The 8,978-nt window shown below is 57.5% G+C and overlaps 3 protein-coding genes across 4 annotated transcripts in view; 2 read left to right on the forward strand and 1 right to left on the reverse strand.

Moving 5' to 3' along the window:
- GUITHDRAFT_158495 overlaps positions 1-3,307 on the forward strand; it is a gene marked incomplete at its 5' end in the record, with an annotated part of 6,396 nt that extends 3,089 nt beyond the window's left edge. The window contains 7 exons of one of the 2 annotated variants that reach the window (XM_005825537.1): positions 118-173; positions 223-284; positions 494-578; positions 823-2,685; positions 2,797-2,847; positions 2,967-3,040; positions 3,238-3,307. In XM_005825537.1, the coding sequence (XP_005825594.1) occupies positions 118-173; positions 223-284; positions 494-578; positions 823-2,685; positions 2,797-2,847; positions 2,967-3,040; positions 3,238-3,283 (2,237 nt within the window). In that variant the 3' untranslated portion in view covers positions 3,284-3,307. Of the gene's footprint in view, positions 1-117; positions 285-493; positions 579-822; positions 2,686-2,796; positions 2,848-2,966; positions 3,129-3,237 lie in introns of those variants that run through there. The other variant, XM_005825536.1, reaches the window with a different exon arrangement.
- Positions 3,308-3,509: 202 nt separating this feature from the next.
- PCNA (proliferating cell nuclear antigen) lies at positions 3,510-4,635 on the reverse strand (the record flags this gene model as incomplete). Its single annotated transcript, XM_005825519.1, has 5 exons — positions 3,510-3,563; positions 3,608-3,757; positions 3,968-4,218; positions 4,268-4,472; positions 4,522-4,635. 5 exons carry the CDS (start codon positions 4,633-4,635, stop codon positions 3,510-3,512), a joined length of 774 nt encoding a protein of 257 aa, XP_005825576.1.
- A 2,474-nt stretch (positions 4,636-7,109) lies between these two features.
- GUITHDRAFT_115369 (hypothetical protein) overlaps positions 7,110-8,978 on the forward strand; it is a gene marked incomplete at both ends in the record, with an annotated part of 3,409 nt that continues 1,540 nt past the window's right edge. Inside the window, 9 exons of the mRNA XM_005825520.1 lie at positions 7,110-7,142; positions 7,195-7,253; positions 7,658-7,712; positions 7,928-7,969; positions 8,017-8,073; positions 8,250-8,314; positions 8,603-8,654; positions 8,781-8,828; positions 8,872-8,937. Of these exons, the coding sequence (XP_005825577.1) occupies positions 7,110-7,142; positions 7,195-7,253; positions 7,658-7,712; positions 7,928-7,969; positions 8,017-8,073; positions 8,250-8,314; positions 8,603-8,654; positions 8,781-8,828; positions 8,872-8,937 (477 nt within the window). The remainder of the gene's footprint in view (positions 7,143-7,194; positions 7,254-7,657; positions 7,713-7,927; positions 7,970-8,016; positions 8,074-8,249; positions 8,315-8,602; positions 8,655-8,780; positions 8,829-8,871; positions 8,938-8,978) is intronic.

Genomic DNA, 8,978 nt, shown 5'->3' on the forward strand with positions numbered 1-8,978 from the left:
CCCTCCTCCCTCCTCCCCCCCTCCACCTCCTCCTCCTCTCCCTCATTTTCTCTTTTCTGGCGCTTGCCCCTCGCCCGCTTCTCCTTCATCTCCTCTTGCTGATCTTCTGACCTCCAGCCATCGTCGGGGAGCGGGCGGCAAGGAACATGGCCTTCCAGGGGCTGACGCCGGAGGTAACGAGGCAGCAGCGGGTTGAAAGAGCTCGTGACGTCCTGCTGGCAGTTCGGCGAGGTCAGGGAAGTGATGAGAGTGCGAGGAAGAGACCTGGTGGGACTCCCGCTCAGGTGAGCCCGTGCTAGCTTCCTCTTCCCTCTCCTCCTCCTCCTCCTCCTCCTCCTCCTCCTCCTCATCCTCCTCCTCCTCTTCCTCCCTCTTCCCCCACCTGCTTCTCCTTTTCCTCCTTCCTATCTCCTCCCTTCCTCAAACCTCATTCATCGTTCCCTTCCCTCTCTTTCCTCTCCGTGTCTTCTTTTCTTTCTCATCCTGTTCTCAGGGCTCCTCTCACCAAGTTGTGCCCCATCTACACCCTCCCCATGCTCACCATCTCCATGAAGAAGGGAACGGGTGTCGTGACCTCGGTAAGCGAGAAGGAGGAGAGGAAGAGGAAGTGAAGAAGGAGTGGAAGTGGAGATGGCAGAGCAGGAGCAGGAGCAGGAGCAGGAGCAGGAGTGGCGGTGACTGTGATGGTGGCAGCTGTTGTTGTTGGTGGTGGGGAAGAGCAGCAGCAGCAGCAGCAGCAGCAGCAGCAGCAGCAGCAGCAGCAGCAGCAGCAGCAGCAGCAGCAGCAGCAGCAGTTCTGGCAGGGAGTGACGTGGGGGGCAGGTGCCATCGGACGCGCCGGACGACTACCAGGCGCTGATGGACCTCAAGAACAAGCCGGCGCTGAGGGAGAAGTACGGGGTCAAGGACGAGTGGGTCCTGCCCTTCGACCTCATCCCCATCATCGAGATCCCCTACAAGCGCGACGACGCGCCGGAGGGAGCCGAGCCCGAGCTGACGGACCTGGCGGCTAAGGTGGCGTGCGAGGAGTACAAGGTGGCTTCACAGAATGACAAGGAGAAGCTGGTGCTTGCCAAGGCGAAGACGTACAAGCTCGGGTTCTACGAGGGGAAGATGACCATCGGAGACTTCAAGGGGATGCCCGTGCAAGAGGCGAAGAACAGGGTGAAGGCTCAGATGCTCGAGGAGAACAACGCGTACTCGTACGCTGAGCCGGAGAAGGAGGTGATGTCTCGGTCCGGCAACGAGTGTGTGGTGGCCCTGACGGATCAGTGGTACATCAAGTACGGAGAGGAGGAGTGGAGGAAGCAGGTGGAAGAGCATCTGCAGAAGGACCTCAACTGCTACTCAGACGACACCAAGTCCAAGTTCGAGGCAGCTCTGAGCTGGCTGGGGGAGTGGGGCTGCTCCAGGTCGTTCGGTCTGGGGACGCTGCTGCCATGGGACAAGCAGTTTGTGATCGAGTCTCTCTCTGACTCCACCATCTACATGGCCTACTACACCTTCTGCCACATCCTCCACCAGGGCCCCTTCGACGGCTCCGTGCCCGGGCCCGCTGGCGTCGTCGCCAAGGATCTCACAGAGGAGGTCTGGGACTATATCCTGCTGGACGGGCCCCAGCCCAAGGACAGCAAGGTGCCGCAGGAGACGCTGGAGAGGATGAAGCAGGAGTTCAACTACTGGTACCCCGTCGACCTGCGCGTGTCCGGTAAGGATCTGATTCAGAACCACCTTACCTTCTTCCTCTACAACCATGCCGCCATCTTCCCCAAGAAGCACTGGCCCCGTTCCATCCGCACCAACGGCCACGTCCTGCTCAACAACGAGAAGATGTCAAAGTCGACCGGCAACTTCAAGACCCTCAAGCAGGCGATCGGCGAGTACTCGGCTGACGGCATGCGATTCGCGCTGGCGCTGGCGGGCGATGGCAACGAGGACGCAAACTTCGAGCATGACGTGGCGAACGCGGCGATCCTGAAACTGACCAACGAGCTTCAGTTCGTGGAGAAGTCGCTGACTGAGCTGGACAAGATGAGGACGGGAGAGCTCGACCTCTTCATCGACAAGAATTTTGACAACGAGATCAATCGTCTTGTCAAGTCGGCGGACGAGTGCTACCGCCGCATGCAGTTCCGCGAGTCGGTCATCGAAGGCTGGGACAAGCTCCAGAACGCGCGGGACAAGTACCGCGCCATGGCCGGGCCCATCGGCATGCACGCGGAGCTGATCAAGAAGTTCATCACGTGCCAGACGCTCGTGATCGCTCCCATCTGCCCTCACTACTCCGAGTACGTGTGGGGGCTGCTGGGGCACAAGGAAAGCGTCATGGAGGCTCGCTGGCCGGAGGTGGGAGACGTCGACCCGCTGCTGGTGCGCATGAACAGCTACTTTGACAAGACGCTGTCGGACATCCGAGCCAAGACCGACAAGGCGCGAGCCAAGAAGGCCGTGGCCAAGGCGACCGTCTACGTGGCCGACGAGTTCCTGGACTGGCAGCAGGCGGCGCTGAATGTGCTGAGGTCGGTGGTGGACAAGGGGGAGAGCTTCGGGAAGGACTTCAAGAAGAACATGATGAGCTTTCCCGAGCTCGCTCCCTTCAAGGCTCAGACTAAGGTCCTCATGCCCTTCGCCGCCTTCTCCATCGACGAGTTCGAGGCCCGTGGACCCGAGGCCTTCGAACTCAAGGTGAGGGGCGAGGAGGGAGCGGGGGAGGAAGGGCGAGGTAGTAGGGAGGGAGGGAGGGAGGGAGGGCGGAGGGCGGATGAGAGAAGACGGGTTTGCTGAGATACATGGCAGGTTCCTTACGATGAAGTTCGTCTCCTCACCGACAGCATCGAGTATCTCAAGGTTGCTTTCCTTCCACCTGCTCTCTCTCCTCCTCCCCTCCTCCATTTCCTTCTCCCTTCCCCGCCTTCTCCTCCTCTCCCCTCCCGTCCCCTTCCCTCTGCCTGACCCCAATTGCTCAGGGAGAGCTCAGCGTGGAGGAGATCGAGGTGACCAAGTGGCCTCCTTCAGACCCTGCCGTCCTCAAGAACCTGAGGTATGAATGTGCTCTCATCTCCTCTCGCTCCTCCTCTCCTCTCGCTCCTCCTCTCCTCCCGCTCCTCTCCTCCCGCTCCTTTCTGTAACCACTTGTTCTGCTCTCTCTCTCTCCCTGGTTGTACCCTGTTGTTCTCTCTTCTGCCTCCTTCCTGGTCTCGCTCTCGCGCTCTCCGTTTCCTCCTCACTTCATCGCAGCAACAATCCTGCTACTCCCGGCAAACCAGCAGTCAGCTTCTCATGACCTGAATAAACGTGCAAACGTCTCCTCTTGTCATGTTCTGTTGCCATCAGCTCATCTCATGCTCCTCCTCTCATCTCTCATCTCACGCTCTCTCACAACGATTTCAAGTAATTGATGGTTTTGAATGTTTTAATCAAGATTTATCTTCTTGTTTCATGTCTCATGTTACAGTGAGGCAAGGAGAGTCCGCAGGGGCTCCTCCATGCAAAAAGTTTCGAGGTGAAAGTTACTCGTCGATCTTGGGGGCGAGGAAGAATCGGATGTTGCCCATGTCGCCAACCTGCTCGCACGTCAGCGGCTCAGCATGCGGAGGAAGCAACAGACCTTGTACTCGGTGACCAGGGGTACGTCAGGAGACATAGAGAGAGTGACAGTGGAGGAGAGGGGGGTGGCCTTGGTGAAGAGGTTCAAATATCTCAGAGCGAAGGTGAGCGAGACAGGTTCCTCCAGCTCAATGATGGTAGCCTCGTCCTCCTGCAAGCCAGTCAGGAGGGATTAGGAGGGATGGAGAGGGAAGGGAGCGAAGAGGGAAGAACGGAAGGGGAGAGAGGACGAGCAGGGAGGGCTGAAAGGGGATGGGAGCGGAAGGGGAGCGAGGAGGGAAGTCGGAATGGGAGAGGAGGGAGGGAGGGAGGGAGGGAGGGAGGGAGGGGGGAGGGAGGAGACGAAGGGAAGCAGCGGGACCTTGTCGACAGCAGCGTTATGTCTCATGATGACGTTGCCCTGTCCGATGTCTCCCTCCACGGAGAACTTCACAGCTTCCTTGGTGCAGGAGATGCTGACTGTGTCTCCGATGGTTGAGAGATCCCTCATGATCCTCTGGAACTCGGCTGCCGACATCTTCACGGTGGCCTTGTACTCCGTGTCGGGGATCCCGAGGTGCTCGCTATCGATGTCCATCAACTTGATCTCGAAGTCGGAGATACGATCCTGGTCTTCAGCACATGTCAGCGACAGCTGGGCGGGAAGGCCGAGGGGACTCACTGGGGCTCTCGAACATGAGGGTGAGAGTGTCGCCCTGGTCCTCGGCCTTGAGGGTAATGGCGTCGTCGTTGTTGGCGCATTTGAGCATCTTAGTGATAGACGCCAAGTTGAGCCCGAGCGAGAGGGAGCGGTCGCAGCGGAAGTGCTCGAAGCCATCCTCGCGGAGGAGGAGGGAGACGAGGGAGACGTGGCTGGTGTCCATAGCCTGAGAGGGTCGATGAGCTCTCAAGAAGCGTGTTGTCACAAGAGTCAACCTGGAGGGAAACTCCGCTGGTGGACACGTCGAAGTTAGCATCGGTAACGAGCTCACGAATGGCTTCGATGAGCTTCTTCAACAAACTTCCTTGTGCGAGTCTTGCTTCGAACATGGTCTGCATAAAACATCCATGGTTAATGATATTCACCAGTATTCCAAGTACATATTCACACCAAACTGTGTATGTCCATCAAGACAACACAAGAATCTAACTAATTCAAGTACTGGATCGTTCGAGCGAATGAAGACAAATTCGGTCGCCTCTTGTGGATCTTCTCAAATATTGTGCATGTAAAATCACACCTAGTCCCCTTCCTCCAGTTGTAGAATCCACTATCTCAGTCTCACTGACTTGTTGACATGGAACAATCGAGCTCAACTCTTGTTCTATCCTACTCCACCTTCTTCTTCTCTCCTCTCTTCTTCCTCTTCTCTTCTCTCCTTCTTCCTCTCCTCTCTCCTCTCTCTCCCTCCCCACACACACAGCCCATGTCGCATGCTCTCTTACATTCTCTTTCCCGCCAATTCGCTGCCCGACGCTTCTTATACCCTCACCCCCTCACCCTACCCCTACTCTCGAACCCCCACCCCCAAAATTTGAACCCTACCCATATGTTTTTTACCCCACCTGTCAGAGGAGCACATCCGACAAATTACTACCGGTACTTGCTTTACACCCTACCCTGTATATAGAGAATTGTCCTCCCTCACCCATCAGAATACAACAATACAGACAGGTATGTCACCACTACTCTGCCTGCCCTACCCCTCATACATTTTCAATACCCACCCTAAAAACAGCATGCGGAATTTGCACACCCACCCTTTCACTTTCCCACTACCCTTCTGAATCAATGAATTTCACCCCCACCCCACATTGCCACCCCTACCCCTTTTCCCGCCTTGTGGACGGGCTGAGCCTGAAAGCTCCACAGCTCCACTTTTCTCCACCCCTGCAATCCGAGGGTCCTTCATGGACCCCACCCACAAACTTTCTATGTTTTCCTACGGTAATGGTAGGCTATTTGTACTACCCTACCCTATAACTTGTGGGATCCGAGGGGCTCTGCCATGGCGGGAGGCGCCCAGCGCGGCGGGATCCGTAACGTCTGAGTTGCGGCGCGGGAGAAACCGTTACTGAGTCAGCCTGCCAGTCACAGTGACTAGCTGAGCCGAGTGCCCGGCCGGTCCGCCGAGTACCGTACCGTCGGCGGTGAGGGTACCGCACTGGTACGGCCCTAGTACTACGTACGGCGGTGGCTCGGACCGGGCGTAGTCGTTCAGTGACTGCCACGGTGGCCGGCAGGGGGCCTGACTCGCCTCAGTGAGGCCCGCCGGGCGCCGGGCGCCGGCCGCTGAGTGACGGCGCCGGGACAGACCGTTGACTCGGACCCACGCCGGGTCCGATCGCCGGCCCCCCCGGCTCCGGCGGCCCGCCGCCCGGCGGCGCGGCGGCCGCGGCGGGCCCGGCCCCGTTTACCGTAGTACTTTCTGAGTCAGTGACTCAGAACTTGAAAGTTAACCCGGCCGCCGGGCCCCGCCCGGAAAAGTTCCGAAGTTCAACCGGTTCTATGCGTTCACGGCTCCGACGCCGGGAGCGCGGGCCCTGGCACCGCCGGGCCGGGCCGTCTGTCACCGGCCCGGGTCAACTCAGTTGACTTGAACAGTTCAACGGTTGACTCCGTTGACGCCCGGAGTCAGTGCCACTGACGGAAGTTGCTGAGGGGACTGAGCCTGGCCGGCCGGGCCAGGCTCTCAGGCCCGCCGCCCCGGGTCACCGGTCCGATCATCGCCCCGGGCCGGCCGGTTCAACGGTTCAACACGGTTTCAGTGCTGCCCTGGCAGGGCAACTGAACCTGATAATAAGATTCATGAGGCATTGAAATTTTACTATGTTTTCACCTATATAGATAATTGCTGTCCTCAGTGTATCCTGAGGGCAAAGGGATTTTGAACCTCCTCCCCTTTGTCCTCTTGGCTCCTCCACCTCCACCTCCTCCTCCACCTCCTGCCCGTCCTCCATCTCTCCTCCTGCTCGTCCTCCATCTCTCCTCCTACTTGTCCTCCTCCTTCTCTCTTTCTCCTCCTCCTCCTCCTCCATCTCCTTCCCTCGTCCTCCTCTTCTCTTGCCCTCCTTCCCTCCGTCTCCTTCTCACGTCCTCCTTCCCTTGTCCTCCTTCTGTCGTCCTCCTCCTTCACCACCACCACCACCTTGCTCTTCTCCTTTTCTCTCACACTACTACCTTCAACACTTTAACCGTCGACACCATCATCTTTCCGTCATCCACCACCATTTTCTCTGCCGCCGCCACCACCTCCCCTGCTTGCCCCGCCTCCGCCTCCGCCTCCAGTTCTCCTCGTCTTGTTCCTCTTCTTGCCCTGGTCTAATACCTGGTCTGCCTGCCGCATTTCTTCCTCCAGCTACTCTTTCTCCTCCCCGACTTTTTTGTGTTGCGGCCATCGGATTCCCTTGCTGGTTATCATGTTCGAGCACGTAGGGAGCTGTTGATTCCTTGTATGGACGAGGACGGAGGAGGCCGGAGTTGCGAGGCTGGTGATGAGAGGCTGGAGTGAGAGAAGATGAGAATGTCTCGACGCCACGTGGTGCAGATTCTGCAGGTGAGCTGCTGCTGAGTGAGCTTGTGGGGAGGACCTGACTGACGAAACAAAGGGTCTGGTCTTGCTGTCCTTCCTTCTACTTGTGTCAGGTGAAGGATGTTGCATGTTCGCGTGAGATGTGAAGGGTCGACAAGGAGTCTTGTTGTAACAGACTCATTTTGATCTCGCATGTCAATCTGATGTCTCAACCTGATACATCAATCTGATATCTCAATCTGATGTGTATTCGATCTCAAAGTGATATTCCAATGGGATATTTCAATGTAACACCTGGTTCCAGCGGTTGATCGTCATGTGATCGTCGGCTTTGAAGCTCTGGGGACGGTAAGGAGGAGGACTAAACTTGTGTGGAAATCTGAACATGCCGTGAAGATCCATGTCTATCAAACTTTCAACTTCTCCCTCCTCGCCGGAAGCTTTCAGTCATTGTCAGCCGGCGCGTCGCTACAAGTCAGCGTCAACGACAACATGTCAAGAGTCTTGTCGCTACTCCCGTTGTTGACATGGAGGTGAAGGCTGGGAGAAACCAACGTGAGGCTGTTGGACAGCTTCAAGCTCCAACTCCCTCAGGTACCCCCTGCTCCTGCTTCCGCTCCCGCTCCCGCTCCCGATCCCGCTCCTGCTCCTGCTCCTGCTCCTGCTCCTCGATCCTGCTTCCCAATCCTTCCTCTCCCTCCTCCTCCTCCCTCACTTATCTTACTTCTTCTCCTCACCCCACTTACCTGTTGCGCCATGCTCCTGCTTCATGCGGCTTCCCCTGTGACGTGACTTGGTGTGACTCGCAGAACTCCTGGCCGTCTGATGTAGCAGAGAATCCGTTGCTCATGGTGAGACATGCTCTCTGACATGCTGGGAGAGCTGACGCGTGCGGAAGGCCATCGACTCTGCCAGTTTACAGCAGATTCCTGCAGGATGCAAGCCGTTCGGACCTGTGAGGCTGAGAGGGGAGGAAAGGAGGAGGAAGCGAGGGGGGGCTGGGAAGGGGGAGGAGAGAGAAAGGGGGTATGGGGAGTATGCGAAGTGAGGGAAATAGGAGTTAGGGACAAGGAGGGAAGGGGAGTGGAGCGGAGAGGAGGGGCGGGGAGTGCTGGAAGTGACATGGCGCAGGTGTGGTTGATTTCTCCTGCTATTGGTCTGAAGGCTTCGGCTGTGGTCAACCTTCCACTCATCAAGTGAGTTTGTTCAAGGAGTGTCGGCACTGACCGTCTCATGCAGCTCGAGCTCACTCAATCTTCTCTTGGCGCCTTTCATGTATCCTCGACTTGTTCTTGTTCCGCACCTCCTCTTCCCTTCCCCTCTTTTCTTCCCTTCTCTTCCCTTCCCTCTCTTCTTCCCTCTCTTCTTCCCTTCCCTCCACCGTTCCCTTCTCCTCTTCCCTTCCCTTTCCTTCGTTTCCTTCCTTGTTCTCCCCCTCCTTGTCCCCAGCTTTCCTTCCTCGCTCGACTGAGAACGGACGTCAGGCTCTTGAATCGTTCCTCCGAATGGCAGAGGATCGGCGTGTGGCAGAATCAGGTTGCCCTCCAACCCCCCTCCTCTGAACTTGCTGTACTCCTCCTCCTCTTCCTGCCGCTGCTGTTGCTCCTACACCTACTCCTACTCCTCCTCCTCCTCCTCCGCGTAATGCCTTCCATCCTCCAGTCATCCTCCGCCGTCTCTACGACTGCGGACGCTCTCGGAGTCTTTGGGGTGAATCTCCAGAGGGGTAGGAGGGAAGTTGACCCTCCTGCAGGTCTTCAGCATCGACTCTCAGGTCGTTATCAGCGCCAACCCTCAAGACTCGACCAGCAACTCGCAGGTTGGAAAAGTCCTGCCCTTTCCCCTCCTCCTCCTCCTCCT

The sequence above is a fragment of the Guillardia theta genome (genome assembly GCF_000315625.1).
Source record: "Guillardia theta CCMP2712 unplaced genomic scaffold GUITHscaffold_83, whole genome shotgun sequence".
Taxonomy (NCBI): Eukaryota; class Cryptophyceae; order Pyrenomonadales; family Geminigeraceae; genus Guillardia; species Guillardia theta.